The sequence below is a fragment of the Syngnathus leptorhynchus genome, chromosome 9 (genome assembly GCF_054491065.1).
Source record: "Syngnathus leptorhynchus isolate UIUO chromosome 9, UIUO_Slep, whole genome shotgun sequence".
NCBI classification, from domain to species: domain Eukaryota; kingdom Metazoa; phylum Chordata; class Actinopteri; order Syngnathiformes; family Syngnathidae; genus Syngnathus; species Syngnathus leptorhynchus.
In genome coordinates, this window is record NC_141203.1 from 11,143,147 (window position 1) to 11,161,630 (window position 18,484).

At 41.9% G+C, this 18,484-nt stretch overlaps 2 protein-coding genes across 4 annotated transcripts; both read right to left on the bottom strand.

Annotated features, from left to right (window-relative positions):
* Positions 1-49: 49 nt before the first annotated feature.
* LOC147051175 (Golgi reassembly-stacking protein 2-like) lies at positions 50-3,040 on the bottom strand. 2 transcript variants are annotated; one of them, XM_085920503.1, is made up of 8 exons: positions 2,837-3,040; positions 1,673-1,753; positions 1,388-1,591; positions 1,230-1,316; positions 1,026-1,156; positions 838-937; positions 669-759; positions 50-375 (listed from the first exon to the last, which is right to left on the bottom strand). In XM_085920503.1, exons 1-8 carry the CDS (start codon positions 2,897-2,899, stop codon positions 158-160), a joined length of 975 nt encoding a protein of 324 aa, XP_085776629.1. In that variant the 5' UTR covers positions 2,900-3,040; the 3' UTR covers positions 50-157. The 2 variants fall into 2 exon arrangements, with proteins under 2 accessions (XP_085776629.1, XP_085776628.1); XM_085920502.1 differs by having other exon boundaries at positions 1,026-1,159.
* A 6,264-nt stretch (positions 3,041-9,304) lies between these two features.
* LOC147051176 (glutamate decarboxylase 1-like) lies at positions 9,305-17,184 on the bottom strand. 2 transcript variants are annotated; one of them, XM_085920585.1, is made up of 17 exons: positions 16,994-17,184; positions 16,395-16,635; positions 15,424-15,486; positions 14,635-14,793; positions 13,880-14,122; positions 13,715-13,805; positions 13,345-13,457; positions 13,118-13,233; positions 12,967-13,046; positions 12,616-12,670; positions 11,714-11,830; positions 11,587-11,651; positions 11,434-11,512; positions 11,199-11,348; positions 11,024-11,131; positions 10,752-10,841; positions 9,305-10,570 (listed from the first exon to the last, which is right to left on the bottom strand). In XM_085920585.1, the coding sequence occupies exons 2-17, from the start codon at positions 16,468-16,470 to the stop codon at positions 10,397-10,399; spliced, it is 1,779 nt and encodes a 592-aa protein (XP_085776711.1). In that variant the 5' UTR covers positions 16,471-16,635; positions 16,994-17,184; the 3' UTR covers positions 9,305-10,396. The 2 variants fall into 2 exon arrangements, with proteins under 2 accessions (XP_085776711.1, XP_085776712.1); XM_085920586.1 differs by lacking the exon at positions 16,994-17,184 and having other exon boundaries at positions 16,395-16,718.
* Positions 17,185-18,484: the final 1,300 nt, after the last annotated feature.

Below are 18,484 nucleotides of genomic sequence, written 5' to 3' on the forward strand. Positions count from 1 at the left end.
TCAATACATTGAAAGTCTGACCTCTTGTGGTATTGAGGGGAACTACAACAACATTGACCATTGTTTAATCTTGACTATTTTTCAATTCTTTACACAAAATCCAAAAGGAGTACAACAATTTGAAGGGAAAAATCCACAAGTCACACCAATGTGACATTTACACAGCTTGTAGGTGCAAAGACGAGTGCGCTGGCGTTGTGTTATTTATTGAGTCGGAGCTGATTAGCGATGATGGAGTTTGGCTCAGGGAACTCATCATTTGGACAACAGTAGAGGGAGATTCTTCATTCTGCCTGACAGTGGCATTTGCGCAGGAGGTTGGGGGAGAATGTTCTGATGAAGACTGAGTGACCGACTGAGGTGAAGGGAGAAGATCTGGAAACAAACAACACAGAAGGTCAAGCTTTATTCACTATATTCACCTTTCTGCTTTTTTTTTTTTGTTCCAAATCCTAATTTGAAACCCTCATTCAAAACCCTACTTTCAAATCCTACCCTTATTTGAAACCCTACTTTTAAATCTTAACCAACCTCAATTTGAAACTGACACTAATTTTAACTCCAACCTTTATACCTTTTAATCCTAATTTGGAACCCTTACCTAAATTTAAAACCCTACCATGAAAGCTACTTGAAGCCCTTATTTAGTAGGATTGCTTTGTCGTTACCTGTTTGAATATCGACGAGATCAAAAGCCACGTTTTTCTCTTCTGAACCAGGATTTTCCGGAACGGTTGCAACAACAGCAGTGAGACCAACCTGCAGATCAAAATGATTTCATCTCAGTCAATCATATTTGGAAACCTGACAAGAACTCGTTTCAAACCGTCGTGTTACCTCTGAAGACGTGTCACCAGGTGGAGGAAGACGCTTGCTCTGGCTGGAAGGCGCGGTGGGCACCCTGTGCAGGTAACCGTAGCCGATCCCGCAGCCTAGACTGAAAGACAAAACGATTTTGGATCATCATTCACATCAGCTGCCACGCTCCAAATTGAAAAAGTTGGTTTCCATAGCAACCGGCGTACCTGCCAGCTCCCCCCCATTTACAATTCGGTCTGACGAAAACCTCGCGACACTCGACTGTGTCCGTGTTGTAGACGTAGAGCTTGAGCAGCGTTCCTTCGTATTCTTGGATAAGTTTGAAGAGATTGTCGTTCTGCTTGAATTGAAGACGCAGGATCAGCCGATCGTCATCACGATCGTGTCCTGAGTAGGATCAAAATGGCTACCTTGTCCAAAAAGGATTCCGCTCCTATAATGTAGTCAGTATAAGGTCTCAGGCCAGCCAGGGCTGCAGGAGAGTGTGGCTCCACTTCCTGGAAATCCACAAATATCATAAATGCTCAAAAGCAAAAAAACAAAACAAAAAAAAAACACTTCTACCTACCAAGACATGCCAAACATTTTTTTGAGCGCCTTCAAAGTTGGAGAAGCGGATGCTGATCCCCAGCAGCCCGCTGCCACCCCACAAGCTGCTGGGGATGACCTCCGTCTCCCTCACATCCAGCGTCCTGCTACTGTACAACATGAGTTTGGTGGGTTTGTCTATGTTCCTCTCCAAAACATCTTTGATGGTGTCGTTGTCTCTGCTCTGTTACACAGTACACATGCCATACATATACGATATGGCCACCACACCCATTTTGGAGCTGCACACGCCGGTTTAACTTACCAGTCTAGTGTCACAAATTGCGATGATGAAATCAAAAAACGGCTCCAGTCCTGCACAATGACCGGGAGAATTTTTCTGAACCTGCAAAAAATAAAATAAAAAGGGAGACGGTGGTTTAATTGGAGTAGTTAACTAAACTTGCAACTTAATTTTTAATTATTGTTCCATAAAATTGAATATGTTTATTTCCCAGCAATCTATTCTCAGTTTTTTCTCTTGGTTGCACTGTTTTTTGTCCACTTGTTACATTTCAGCTCCTGTGTTGCCATGTCAACAATCTACGCAAGGTCATCAGAACGAGAAATGTAACAGAGGTCATTTAAGCGATTTGAGAAATTGGTTTCTTTAACTCAAAATTACAGTAAGATATATCAAATAACAATAAGTAAAATTGGCAAGAAAATAAAGACAAAAAATAAATCAGTGAAACCTATTTATTAAAAATGGCATCAAAAAAAATATATATTTGTGGATGTGAAACTTTCCCAACATAATATTAATATCATGCATTAAAAAACACTACAAATATATATTTTTTTAAAAGTTAGAGTAGATCGCCACTGCTGTATTTTTCACACACAAAAAAGATTGAAAAAAATGATACAGAATATTAGTAATTTTCCATTTGAAAAGTTGAAATGTCGCCTATGCAATTATAAAGTAGTGCTGCACATTCAAGCCGAGTAAATCAGAAAATAAATTGACGCCCATTCTGCTCAGTCACTCACCACACCGGTTATTCTTGAAGCATTTTCGAAAACGACTTTAAATCAGGGCGCTCCCAAAGATGCCTTCACTGACTCCACCTTCAAACACCTTTGTGTTTACTACAGTGCAAAACTAATTAAAAAAATAATCAGAATAAAAAACTCTTAAGAAAAGATTATGCTGTTGTTACAGCGACAGGTGGCGTCACTCGCGTGGGGTTTAATCTAACGCCAATTAATAGACGTCAATAGTCGTGAACCTCACCTATCTGAGGGTACGTGAACGCGGCACGACGCTACAAACAGAAGGAATAAAAAGTGGGATAAACAACAGGAGGCAATACAAATCATCTTTCTCTATTAATTCATGAAAATAATATAATAGTGAATATCCAGACACTACAACCCGTGTCATTGACATGAATTTGCTCCACTTGTTGCAGAATTGGTGACTTACTTTGAGGACGTGGTATCCTTCGCTTCCTCCACCTGGAACCTGCACGCTTGTCAAGCCCCCCATGCTCCTGATTTAACCCGCAGTGGCGTCACGGATTCGAACGCAGAACGAGTGTGCCTTGCGTTCATTTGCACGTCAACGTGTGTGGTACCTGTTTGGTTAGAAGTCAGCACTTCCGCCACGAGGGTGACCTCCTCCAAGGCGGCTCTATTGTTGATCGACAGGTTAGGGTTTCAAACTAGGGTTTTGAAGTAGGGTTTTGAAGTGGGCTTTCAAACTAGGGTTAGGGTTTTGAAATGGGGTTTCAAACTAAGGTTAATTACATTTATATTTATACGTTGTGCTATTGTCTTAATGTGATTCAGCCATTCTCATTGTGTGATTAAATTCAATTCATTCTCGATCATATTGTAGTCTGAGTCTTTCGTTCCTTACTTTTTGTGTAGCACATCATTCAAGCAGCAAGTGAGAGGTGTACTTCACCTGCTGACACCTTCTCTTTCAACGAGCCAATGAATAAAGCCTGACTCCCAGCAGCAGCTTGCTGACACCTCAGAACTTTGTAATTGTGCTCTAAAAAGCTCGCTCAGATTTATCGGCCAGTCTCGGTGGAGTTGAAACTTCGGCAAAAAGCGCACGATACTTTGTCAAGCCTCAGAGATCCTGATCGACGTGGATCACGTGTGGACTTTTGCTGCATTTTAATCTTTCACCAAGGCCTGTTTTCATTTTTTAAAATATTGTGGCCTTAAGACTCTATTGTATTTTAAGTTACCGAATATGAAACTATTCATCTCCGTGCCGGGATGTGTCAGGCCAAAGGAATCAATAAGAGGAGGCGATGTCCAGAAATGCAAGCCATCATAATTACTTTGCAAGTCGTAGGCCGGGAGGTGATCCCGCTCGATGTAATCATCACTTGTTTGATGGTTGGGCCCCGAGCTCAGAACATTAAAAAATGAAACAAGCAAACAAAAACCATCTCTGTTAAGTAGTAGTGTCATTATTAATCTTTGGAGACGGTTCAATTGCAAATCAAATGTTGACGGTTAGTTAAAAACAAACACACCAGGAATCCAAATAGAAATAAGTCATTAAGAGAGTTGATTGCTGGGCTGCTGCTGCTGCTGCTGATAAAACAGAGATCGGGCAGACTGGTGCCAGGAGAAGATAAATGTTTCACGGTCTGGTGTTCGGCAGGCAGCCCTCCTGAGACACAAGGCAAAAGCAGAATGCAAACTCCCACGTCATCTTCCTTTTTATTTTACAGGCTTGAGCAAACCGGTTAATTGAGGATTGTAGATCATTCATTTAATAGATTGAATAGACTCCTCCACATGAAGTACTGCCTATACCAAAACCCGAAAATGACGCATCAAAGACTAAACGGTTTAGTGACTATTTTACACATTTTTAATACATAAACCAATCATAAAGGTTTTACTGTGCCGCATGTAAGTACACAATAGTGATGTGCATTACAGCTCTTTTAAGTGAACTGAATCTTCAGAATCAGTTCTCTCAAAAGATTCGTTCAAACGAACCGTTCAACAAATCGACTGGTTGTGACGTCACACGGACACTCCATTAGGTACACCGCCATTTTCAGGTGTACCTAATAACAGGCCACTTCATTAGGGAAAAATCATGGTCAAAATTTTAATGAAAGTGAAAAGTGCCACACCCGAACAACCCCCCACTTTCTGATTGGCTGTTGGATCTGTGACGTCACACGGACACTCCATTAGGTACACCGCCATTTTAGGTGTACCTAATCACAGGCCACTTCATTAGGGAAAAATCATGGTCAAAATTTAAACGAAAGTGAAAAGTGCCACACCCGAACAACCCCCCACTTTCTGATTGGCTGGTTAATCTGTGACGTCACTCGGACACTCTATTAGGTACACCGCCATTTTCAGGTGTACCTAATCACAGGCCACTTCATTAGGGAAAAATCATGGTCAAAATTTAGATGAAAGTGAAAAGTGCCACACCCAAACAACCCCCCACTTTCTGATTGGCTGGTTGATCTGTGACGTCACACGGACACAGGTGTACCTAATCACTTCATTAGGGAAAAAGTTTAAGTGAAAGTGAAAAGTGCCACACCCGAACAACCCCCCACTTTCTGATTGGCTGGTTGAGCTGTGACGTCACACGGACACTCCATTAGGTACACCGCCATTTTTAGGTGTACCTAATCACAGGCCACTTCATTAGGGAAAAATCATGGTCAAAATTTAAACGAAAGTGAAAAGTGCCACACCCGAACAACCCCCCACTTTCTGATTGGCTGGTTAATCTGTGACGTCACTCGGACACTCTATTAGGTACACCGCCATTTTCAGGTGTACCTAATCACAGGCCACTTCATTAGGGAAAAATCATGGTCAAAATTTAAATGAAAGTGAAAAGTGCCACACCCAAACAACCCCCCACTTTCTGATTGGCTGGTTGATCTGTGACGTCACACGGACACTCCATTAGGTACACCGCCATTTTCAGGTGTACCTAATCACAGGCCACTTCATTAGGGAAAAATCATGGTCAAAATTTAAACGAAAGTGAAAAGTGCCACACCCGAACAACCCCCCACTTTCTGATTGGCTGGTTAATCTGTGACGTCACTCGGACACTCTATTAGGTACACCGCCATTTTCAGGTGTACCTAATCACAGGCCACTTCATTAGGGAAAAATCCTGGTCAAAATTTAAATGAAAGTGAAAAGTGCCACACCCAAACAACCCCCCACTTTCTGATTGGCTGTTTGATCTGTGACGTCACACGGACACTCCATTAGGTACACCGCCATTTTCAGGTGTACCTAATCACAGGCCACTTCATTAGGGAAAAATCATGGTCAAAATTTAAACAAAAGTGAAAAGTGCCACACCCGAACAACCCCCCACTTTCTGATTGGCTGGTTAATCTGTGACGTCACTCGGACACTCTATTAGGTACACCGCCATTTTCAGGTGTACCTAATAATCACAGGCCACTTCATTAGGGAAAAATCCTGGTCAAAATTTAAATGAAAGTGAAAAGTGCCACACCCAAACAACCCCCCACTTTCTGATTGGCTGTTTGATCTGTGACGTCACACGGACACTCCATTAGGTACACCGCCATTTTCAGGTGTACCTAATCACAGGCCACTTCATTAGGGAAAAATCATGGTCAAAATTTAAACAAAAGTGAAAAGTGCCACACCCGAACAACCCCCCACTTTCTGATTGGCTGGTTAATCTGTGACGTCACTCGGACACTCTATTAGGTACACCGCCATTTTCAGGTGTACCTAATAATCACAGGCCACTTCATTAGGGAAAAATCATGGTCAAAATTTAAATGAAAGTGAAAAGTGCCACACCCAAACAACCCCCCACTTTCTGATTGGCTGGTTGATCTGTGACGTCACACGGACACTCCATTAGGTACACCGCCATTTTCAGGTGTACCTAATCACAGGCCACTTCATTAGGGAAAAATCATGGTCAAAATTTAAACGAAAGTGAAAAGTGCCACACCCAAACAACCCCCCACTTTCTGATTGGCTGGTTAATCTGTGACGTCACTCGGACACTCTATTAGGTACACCGCCATTTTCAGGTGTACCTAATCACAGGCCACTTCATTAGGGAAAAATCATGGTCAAAATTTTAATGAAAGTGAAAAGTGCCACACCCGAACAACCCCCCACTTTCTGATTGGCTGTTTGATCTGTGACGTCACACGGACACTCTATTAGGTACACCGCCATTTTCAGGTGTACCTAATCACAGGCCACTTCATTAGGGAAAAATCATGGTCAAAATTTTAATGAAAGTGAAAAGTGCCACACCCAAACAACCCCCCACTTTCTGATTGGCTGGTTGATCTGTGACGTCACACGGACACTCCATTAGGTACACCGCCATTTTCAGGTGTACCTAATAACAGGCCACTTCATTAGGGAAAAATCATGGTCAAAATTTAAATGAAAGTGAAAAGTGCCACACCCAAACAACCCCCCACTTTCTGATTGGCTGGTTGATCTGTGACGTCACACGGACACTCCATTAGGTACACCGCCATTTTCAGGTGTACCTAATCACAGGCCACTTCATTAGGGAAAAATCATGGTCAAAATTTAAACGAAAGTGAAAAGTGCCACACCCAAACAACCCCCCACTTTCTGATTGGCTGGTTAATCTGTGACGTCACTCGGACACTCTATTAGGTACACCGCCATTTTCAGGTGTACCTAATCACAGGCCACTTCATTAGGGAAAAATCATGGTCAAAATTTTAATGAAAGTGAAAAGTGCCACACCCGAACAACCCCCCACTTTCTGATTGGCTGTTTGATCTGTGACGTCACACGGACACTCTATTAGGTACACCGCCATTTTCAGGTGTACCTAATCACAGGCCACTTCATTAGGGAAAAATCATGGTCAAAATTTTAATGAAAGTGAAAAGTGCCACACCCAAACAACCCCCCACTTTCTGATTGGCTGGTTGATCTGTGACGTCACACGGACACTCCATTAGGTACACCGCCATTTTCAGGTGTACCTAATAACAGGCCACTTCATTAGGGAAAAATCATGGTCAAAATTTAAATGAAAGTGAAAAGTGCCACACCCAAACAACCCCCCACTTTCTGATTGGCTGGTTGATCTGTGACGTCACACGGACACTCCATTAGGTACACCGCCATTTTCAGGTGTACCTAATCACAGGCCACTTCATTAGGGAAAAATCATGGTCAAAATTTAAACGAAAGTGAAAAGTGCCACACCCAAACAACCCCCCACTTTCTGATTGGCTGGTTAATCTGTGACGTCACTCGGACACTCTATTAGGTACACCGCCATTTTCAGGTGTACCTAATCACAGGCCACTTCATTAGGGAAAAATCATGGTCAAAATTTTAATGAAAGTGAAAAGTGCCACACCCGAACAACCCCCCACTTTCTGATTGGCTGTTTGATCTGTGACGTCACACGGACACTCTATTAGGTACACCGCCATTTTCAGGTGTACCTAATCACAGGCCACTTCATTAGGGAAAAATCATGGTCAAAATTTTAATGAAAGTGAAAAGTGCCACACCCAAACAACCCCCCACTTTCTGATTGGCTGGTTGATCTGTGACGTCACACGGACACTCCATTAGGTACACCGCCATTTTCAGGTGTACCTAATAACAGGCCACTTCATTAGGGAAAAAGCATAAGTGAAAGTGAAAAGTGCCACACCCGCCCTCACCCCCACTTTGTGATTGGCTGTTTGATCTGTGACGTCACACGGACACTTCATTAGGTACACTGCCCTTTTCAGGTGTCTAATAACAGGCCACTTCATTAGGAAAAAATCATGGCCAATGCTTAAGTCTTAAGACTACTTGCTCTTTATTTTGGGGGACACCAGCAAATGTCAGATTTTTATTTTTTCATGCCCCAAAAAATCAAAACAAGGAATAAAACACCAGACAAGTTTTAACAGAAATGTTTATTAAAACAATAATAATAAAAAAAGTACATTTCAAACCAGCAATCTAATGTGAAATTGCAGTAGATATATTGGATAACAATATTTAGGCGTGCATATGCATACACGTTATTTAAAAACTACTGTAAGTGTTATAAAATAAGGATTACCCAAAGAGAAGCATAATCTCCCCGCTGTTGCATAACGGCGTATTCGCAACACGTTCACTGACTGATCAGAGGTCAGTTGACTCATTGACTCGTTCTCGAACGGGAAAGTCAGGACTCGTTCCCTCACTGATTCGTTCTCTCGATGAACGGGAAATAGGAATCACTCACTGACTCGTTGACTCACAGATCCGTTCAGTTGGTAAACGGGAAATGCAATTCACGTCTCGTTCGTGAACAGGAAGTTACGTCATTTTCTTCTTCGTATTGTTTTACAGCGAGGTGGCACCAGCTTCAATGGGCATTACCGACACCTACTGGTTGAAGGCATATGAAATGGAAAAAAGAACGAATCACTTTAGGAAATGATTCGTTCACTGAAAAGGTTTGTTCTTTTGAACGAATCGTTCACTCACGAGCCAACAAAGCATTTGGGGACAGCAGGCTCGTAACGATTGCGCCGCTCAAGCGTGAAACAAAGCGTTGTCTGGAGGAGAGAGGACGGCAGAGGAGCCAAGCCAGCAACCGGTCCATCTAACGCTCCAGTGTCCAAAAATAAAATGCAGCCAGGCAGATCCACCAAATAGGCTCCCCTCAAAAAAAAAAAAAAAAAAACCCACAGTCTAATGCATTTTATGATGGTTCTCCTAAAAGTAGGAGGAAAGAAAGGAATTGTTGAGAAATCAGCAAGGGGGTGCTATCTTCGGGCAAATTATTATATTATATATTATTATTAATAATAATTTAGTAGGCTAGCCAAATTGAATTTAGTAGGCTAAAAAAAGACGATTTTGCTAGCCGGCTTCCATTTTGCTACAGCAGCTTAGTTTTTTTTTAAGTAATATGTTCCCACACACTCAACAGCTCTTTATCTTTATTAGAACTGGAGTTACAACAGAAATGAGAAGTTAAAGTGCCTACATTGACATTTCATCTGATTCCGGAATGTTATTTAGTTCTTCTTAGTACAACAGCAAACACTGCGCAAGCTAAATTCATCATGATAAATACTCGTCAAAAAGAGTGACCGACCTCGGCGAGAGTATGTTGCGTATCGTGATTGCCACTCGGACGAACACGTGAACGTAGAAACAATCGTTGTCGTTAGCATTGTAGCATTGTGCTTTTCTTCCGACAAAACCACTTTGCACAGATAACACAACACGTATCGCTATTGCACAATTAAAGTTTTCTTCTATAAACATGTGTTTTTATCCATAAGGGCGACGAACACTTTCGTTAATAGAACTCAACCCATCTTTGGTTCACTAACGCACATAAAAGACATCCAAAAACGTTGAACTATAAAACAACAAACATGACAAAAAAATTATTTTACACATGGAAAATAATTATTCACAATTACCGTATATTCTTATAGTTAAAATAAAGTTACAGAGTATAGTTGATTTACACATCAGGTTTGGTCACCATAAAACACATTTTGTAACAATACTATACACAATCTACACAGAAAATATCTAAAAAGACAGCCATAATAAATACATATTACTGTGTACACTTTCAAATGACCACCAATGTGATGTCCAAGGGAATGATTGACTTGAGCAAGACATAAACAACATGGTCCATCAACATACATATAGACTGTAATATGCATAACTTACACGTTAATGCTAGAAGGTTGTGCTCTTTTTTTCCATATATATATATAGAGAGAGATTTTTTTTTACGTTCATCCAGTCTTCTAAACTATTCTGCATAGAGTACATGACATTATCAGTGCATGGTCACTCATCAGTAGATAGGAGCGAATGCTTCAAATGTATCTATCGAAGGCCACAACATTAGGTACACCGAGTCATGAGAACCGACACAGCTCTTATATTGTGCAGGCGTACCTAATGATGTGTCCTCCGGTGCGTATGACATTTCGCAACGCACGCGGTGCTCTTACAAATCCTGCCCGAGTCTTTCGATTTCTTCCACCAGGAAGTCGATATCTGACCTCGTAGCGGCGGCGTTGGAGATGACCATGCGGAAGAAGTTGACTTTCTCTCCTTGAGGCTGGTAGCCCACCATCGTGCTACCGGACTCCATCATCATGGCCTTGATTTTTGGGGCCACCTTTGGAGAAAATCCCAAAAAAAGATACAAAGTGATAGCGCCTGTCGGGAACTGTAAATCTGAAAATGATCTGACTCGGTCAGTCATTGTTTTGTTGGTTCGATTCCAAATTGGGAGGACCTTGAGAGCCATTCGACTTGATCTGGGAAATGAATTTTAAAGCAGATTAATGAGTCGTTACCTTGTGCAACCTCTCTTGTCTCTCTTTCCCAGCAGGCATTCCGCGTAGACTCAGCGGAAGGTACCAGAAGCATACGTTGGTGTGCTGCGGCTGATAAGAGAAAGACCATTTGTAATAAAAACTCATACGCAACAGTAGCTACGAAAAACGCTGGAGCGGGAGACAACATTTTCTTCCAGGAGAGCTGCAAAATATTAGGACCCCACGATTTCATTGTGAAAGTCATTTTGGACCTGATATTTTTCGTGTCGATTGAATGTAACTGATCTCACCTCGGTGTTAAAAACCATCTGAAAGCCTTCTCTGTCTTTGATTTTGTAGTAAAGGTACAATGACAGCTCCAGACACCTGTCGATATGTTGTTCGAATCCCACCGTGCCCTTTTAAGGAAGAGAAAAAAACAAAAACTGCTGTTGTGTGACTCATTCATGTGTTGATTTGAGTTACCTTTGCCTTCCACATGAGCCAGAACTTGAAGATGTCGACATGGCGACCGCACTGAATGGCCTTGTCTCCCGTGTCGTACGCTACGTCGTATTGCTTGTCTGGCTGGAAGAGGTAACCAGCGCACATGGAGTTGCAACCTTGTAATAAACCCTGCGGGCACACAGAGGGACGACCATAAAAAAAAAAAAAAAATTAAAGATCCAAGGGCGTTCAAGGTGGAAAACAAACTTCTCACCCTTTCCCTGACCAATATGGCGGAACACTGCAGAGGCACACCCATCATCTTGTGAGGGTTCCAGGTTACCGAGTTGGCTCTGCACACATCATAGAACGTGTATGACTTTTTTTTGTTGTTTTTTTTTTAAATTCCGACTTCCATAAAGTGTACCTGTGGACTCCGTTCAGCTTATGTCTGTGTTTCCTCGACATCAGCAAACCTCCTCCCCATGCACCCTGTGCACATTTGAGTACTGGTGAGAAGGCCTCAAATATGAATTTGACACTTCCATCCTTACGTCCACATGAAGCCACATGTTGTATTTTTCACAGATGTCAGCAATTTCATTGATGGGATCGAAAGCTCCGTAGACCGTGGTGCCGGCCGTGGCGTTCACGTACATGGGGACGAAGCCCTGGGAAGGGAAACGAACCACACGGCGGTTGGTAATGATGCTATTTTCTTGACATCAAAAATGACAGGATGGAGCCTTTCTGTAATCATGGACTCCTGCTTCCTGCAGATATGCTCGGAGCAAAATTGCTTGCCCGCCCCCCGCCCGCCTTCACATCATTTTTGCCTTGAAGAATGACTTGCGGCACTTTGCTCCACAGGAGCCTCATATGTGAGCGGACAGAAGTATTAATATAACCTCGCTTGCCCTGGAAAACTTAACGACAAAGTGTAGAGAAATGCCTCAAGGGAAAAAATACAGCAGAAAGATCAAGTTGGGGTTTGATCAAACGATTCTCAGAAGTCGCACAGAACTTAATAGAGTCAAACCACTCATCTATCGACAGAATTACATTTTTTGTTTGTTTTGGTGCTACAACCGTAGATGGATGATAACAATTTCCAGGAATGGGTTTCGATTATTTGCTAATGAGTGATGACAGATACATAGAGAAAATGAAGAATATATGTTGGTATATTGTCTGTCTACATGTGTTGCACCACCATTTGTTTGAATATCTCTTAAAAAGTTAGAACACAGCGACACCAATGCTATTTCTTAGCCCGTCTATGGTGTTTTACATTGTTAGTTAGCATTAAGCTAAGCAGACTAGTGGTATTAATACAGACAACTTTTTTTTGCCATTCGCCGGGTCCTTTTTTTAGTTTTCACATTATTTCTAATGGAAACGTTTGTTCCCACAATATTGTTGCAGTGTTAGAAAATATTCAAGAATTTTTTTTCACCTTTTGCTTGGCCTCAATTACTTTGGCTTCCAAATCAGCCGGAATGACTCTTCCCCTGGAAAAGAAAATTCAGTTATCAGCATGTTTATTATGGTTAACACACAAAAAAACAAATTAGTATAACCAACACTGGGGAAAAAAATAATAAAATAAAATAAGAATATTAAAAATAAAAAAACAATTAACTACTCAAACCTAAAGTAAAATTCTGAAAAAATAAAAAAAGATTAAAACTGAACTTAAAAACCAGGAGTCAAATGAAATTAAAACTAGCAAGAATAAAAATGCAAAACTTTTAACACTGCTGATCTGTCACAGACTTCCAATCTCCATACAATGAAAAATAACAACCTCTCATCCGTCTTGAGCAGAATCAAGTTGTCCGTTCCAAATCCCAAAGCCGCGCTGGCCTTTTTGATTGAGTAATGGCTCTGCCAGAAGAGAGGTTTGCTCAGAATTTCATGTACACACCAAAATTCTGTCCGGATAGTGTGGAACCAACATGCTCAGAGGTGAAGAGGACCAGTGGAGGTGCAGCTGTCATGCCTTTACTTTTCACCTCAGGGAAGAACTTATAGCGTGCAATCATCACGCCGTACATGTTGGAGATGGCTCCTCCTGCAGGAAAGCAGATGGCCATCGCTAGTACACGCCACATGTGGCTAACAACTGGCTGTCCAATCAAGTGTGACGCCTGAGCGTCGGCTCACTAGCCAGTGTTGGCGCTACCTGGAGAAAAAATCCCATCCCCCTCCTCCTCGGGCCAGCCGATGAATTCTCGCATTTTTTTCAATGTTAGCTGCTCCATCAGTACGAAGACGGGGGCGATTTCATAGGTGAACCTGTGACGTAGAAAATACAAACATATCAAATATGTCGAATTTGGATGTCATTTCCAAAGCTTTAAACCCTACTTTGAAACCCTAACCCTAGCTTTAAACCCTACTTTGAAACCCTAACTCTAGTATGAAATCGTTGCCATATAAAGAACACTATTTTTGAAAACGTGTTACCATTTTTGGGGCAGAGGTTGGAACGCATTAATGGCGTTACCATTCAATTGACTGGGAGAAATTGATTTCCGTGAAAAAACGCTTACATGTTGGTGTTGGCCGTCGAAGTGAGCCACTCTCCTGCCAAGCCGACAATATCCAACCCAGTGGAGAGTTGATTGAAGAATCTGGGATGACCTGCACATTGACCAATCAAAAGACACCATTAAGGTAAATGCTACGCTAAGGATTGAGCTCCGCGGGGGCCTCACCTGTCCTCACGCCATACTTTAGAGTGTCCCGACAGTCCACCAGGATCTGCTCCAGGGACTCGGGCTGATCCGAGAGCTCCAAGTTGAAGCCCTCCATGCCCTCCAACAGCTGGTGCGGGTGGTGGAAGTCCAGGACCTTGGTAGATCTGTCAAAGGTTTTGCGGATGTAGGTGGTGAGGATTTCCACCACCTCCAGCAAGAACTGCATTGTGGGCTCCTCTCCATTTTTGGCAGGTAACAACTCTGCAAAAAAGATTCAGTGGTTTAGCATAGTAGCTCCTTCGTCTTGCAGAATAATAATTTTAAAAAAACCAAGCCAACTAAATACGCCGATAGGACTGGTTTGGTTTAATTCCTGCAGCTATTTACGCATAGTATTAAAATATGATGCAACATGAACCCTTAGGTGATGTCAAATAAAAACTAACAATTAAAATAACGTGGTTGCATAAGTGTGTACACCCACCTTACTGGAATGTAGCACAAGATTAGTAAGGCTATGGGAAGTTGGGAAGATATTGTTTTAATATCATAAAGGCCTATACCACCCTACTTAACTTTTTTTTTTTCATGATGCAAAGTCATCAAAATGTGTATTGCATATCATAGACGAGTATATATATTTTCCAAAACATTTCAGTCACATTTTTCACTTTTAATTAACGTTAAATCAGCAAATTCATTTGTGATTTTATATTTAGGTATATATTGCACACTAATCCAGACTTTTTATTGTGAGCACGACTTTTACCTACCTCGAGCAAACAGGTTGGAGAAGTCCATCTCCGTGCGTGTGAAGCGCGCGCCCCCGCCACTATTGTCGCAAGTGGGCATGAGACTCCTGGCCGCGCGTTCCTTGAACGAGCCCACGAACCTGTTCCTGTCCTCCATGTTGTTATTCTTCTGCAGGAAACCTAGCACAATCCGCAGAATTCTGAAACGACTGAGATCACTTCAACTTTTTTTTTTTTTTTCCAACTAGTCTCCTTCTTCCAGGGCCCTTTAGAGGAGGCCCCCTATTATGGGCGGGGGGCGGGGTGGAGTGGGGGCAAAACGATGACGTCAGCAACAAAACAACCCGCTGCTGTAAATTCGCTCTTAAGTGTTTCATTGGAGTGAACACGTAGCAGATCCCAGATTAGCCACAAAAAAGGTGTTCATAAATCCGAAAATTACAATCTCAATACCGCGCAGCTCCTTTGGAGATGTGTTTATTACAGATCTATTGATGGGCTTTTTTTTCTTTTCTTTTCATTGGACTCTTTTATGATGCAGATAAAGACTGCCAGCTAATTAAACGGTCTTGATGAAAGCAGCGGAACGTGTCGGTCAAAAAGTGTGCAGCCCACCGGTGCGTGACAGTCACTATTATGGGATGTGTCAGCCTGCGTCAGACTCTCCGGGAGCACATTGTAAAAGCCATCACTAATTCCTTTCTTTTATTTCATCAGCAAAAGGGAAATAGAAATTAATCATTTGGTCCGAATGTTGATTTTTAGATTGAGTCAAAAAAAGAATTGAATATATATTTTTTCCAGGCTTACCACAAATCTTCATTCCCAGTTTTCTTGTACACCCATGAGCAACTCCACACCAGGCGTCATAGCCTAAATAGATAGAAAATTGTTATAAATATGCGGAATAAATACACAAAATAAGGATAAAGAGCCACTGCATATGATCAATTCAGCATTTCGATGTTATCCAATTGGGCCCACCACGCTTAAACCTTTCATGACCTAATTTAACTTTAAATTAATTATCCTTCAGCTTGAAAAATGGTACGAAGTTAAAAAAAAAAGATGCAAGACAACACCCGTGCCTTATCGTGGCTTCCCAGACACCAGCGCGGAGAGGAGGGGGCACTTTGGGTTGGCAAGAGGGGGATCAGACAATCAAATGCTTCAAAAAAAAAAAAAAAAAAAAAAGCAATTGTGCGGTGGGGGTGGCTGGGCTCGTGGGTGAGGTGCGAGCAACATTTTAACCCTCTGCTTTGGATCATTAGACAAATCATTGGCCTGTGCTTAGCTGTTTTATATGACACCAGTATTTTTTACAAGCAATTTTATCCTACATTTAAAGCACACCACAATTTTATGCATTTATTTGAACATATTTAAACAACACACACAGCTTTATTTTTTTTTTTTTATAGAAGCAACATACCACTATAGTCTTGTTTTGTTCTTGGAAATATTTCCTCGGGCTGCAAATGTTCAAGTGTTGCATTAAGGCCAATTTAATATGGCGCAATTAATTGACACTTTAGGGTCTCTTTACATGTGTGCATCCATATGGACGCTTATACAACAGAGGTATACAAGATATACACATATATAATAATAATAATAATAATAATAATAATGCCCATTGCTACGTAATGCAGCAAAAAAAAAAAAGGACCCCCCCAAACCCTCCCCACTTTCCTCTCCCCCTTGAATGGAAATGATTAATGACCCAAGAAATAGGCCTAAATAACACGCGTGAAATGGCATTTTATCTGCCGTGCACCTACTTGAGCCCGGTGGCCGTAAATTTGTGGCGTTGGGATCCGGATCGCCATCTGAGGAGGAGGACGGTGCAGACGCCATCAATCCAGTGTAGACTCCGAGCCAAAGTCCTCAGCTTCTCCGCCTCCCCCACTTCCCCAAAACCAAAAAAAAAAAAAAAGAATATCCTTGTCTTCTTCCTCGCTTAAAAAAAACCCTCCTTTTTTTTGGAGGGGGGTGGCTATCCAAGAAGCGAGGAACGACTCACTGGTCGGGAGAGAAAAAAATCCATCAGCTGCTTTAATGAAACAATCAGTGGATTCAAGAAATGATTTTTCAAATCACACCCGTTTAAGTTGCATTACGTGCATGCAGCAAACGCACCAATAGAATCGTTTTCTGTTTGATTAAAAGACAATTAGGCCAATATTTTATTGTACAAAAAATTAACATGCATCCTGTATTAAAAAACAAAACAAAACTAAGCGGTCCGTATCAATGATCACAAAGTGTGCTCAAATTGTTTGCGAATCAATTTGAAAGCGAGTTAGTTGACACCACCTGTTACAGCGAGCTCCACAAATAATAAAGCGCATTTCCTTGACTTTGCTGTGTGCGCGCTTACGGTAGATTAGACGAGCAGGTGTAGTCCAAACTCGACTTGAGCTGCTCCACTGCTCCACTCGTGCGATGCCACGCAAGGTGACCTTGTTCTAGCTGGGGTTGACATTTAAGCGCACGAATGAGGTGTCATCCCAACCATTGGCGTGCGTTTGTCTCCAATGCTTTCTTGCTCTGCGCGCGCGCGCGTCTCTCTCTCCCTCCCTCTCTCTGTGTCTTTGTCTTTGTGAGCTCAGTCAGACTTTTTTGTTTTTTAGGGAGGTTGTGATGCTCTTCTCAGAGTCCTCGTCACGGACCTCAAGTTTGATGCTGGTGGAGAAACACATTAAGAGAGAGGGGAGAAGAGAGGAGGGTGTGTGTCGTTGTGATTGAGGAGGAGGATTTATTTAAAAAAAAAAAAAAAAAAGAAAAAAGAAAGAAGCCATAGCCAATCAATCCTTCAATCGTTTACCATTTGGCACCCCTCCCACCTCCTCCTATACTGTCAACAGCCATTAATTTTCCAGGAACTATAACATTTTCCATGACGTCATCATTGCTTATCTCATTTTTGGACGTGGTTCTTCAGTTTTATTCCATAGATTGTCGCGTGTCACTCTTATACTAACCGCTAGATGGCAGTAAGCAACCAGAAATGCTCAATCAGTGCAACGCTTCATTTCTGGACCCCGTTTCTCCTTGTGAATGAGCATTTCTGCTTGTGGCTATACGTCAATGGCAAAACAGATTGCACAAAAGATGACCCATTTATAGTCAATAAAAAGATGACCTATTTATAGTCAATAAATAACATTCGGAACAATTCAGTCAAATCGAATAATCCTCCCTCATAGCGCACTGACGTGCATAACTAATCAACTGCCCTTAAAGGGGTCATTTCACCAATCCATCTATTCATCCATCCATCAATCCACCACCACCACCCTGAATCGCTGTCACGCATGCGTAAAAGAAGTGGAAAAGTCTTGCGAGCGCTCCAGTGACGCATGTTGTCTTTTCAGCACTGGACAGCTCCACACTGACGTGATGAAACAGGCAATCATTCTTTTTAAGCCACCTTGACGTTCATGTTTTCTTTGATGGACTTCAAATGTTTTAGGGATATGGGAGGAAGGCAGAGTACCCCAGAGAACACCTTAACTCCACCCAGTAGGACCCAAGATTCTAATCTGGGACCTCTGGACTGTGACATGCTCAGTCGCAGTGCAGCCTCAGACCACATTGCATGCGTCCAAATTTATGGCAAAAGTTTTTTACTGTGCCCTGGTGCACCAAGCAAGGTCTGTAAAAGCAAGTTGGAGACGTTTGGTATGGAACAACTTGCACAGAACCTTGACCCGAAGACGATAAAACACGAGTAAAGCGTGGATTGGGCGATAGGTCTCACAAAAATACCCACAAACACACAACTATAGTATATACTGTCAAATACAATAAAATATCTTTTTAAGTTCAAGTAAAATCGAGGTTGAGGCCATGTTGGTCTTTTGGGAGA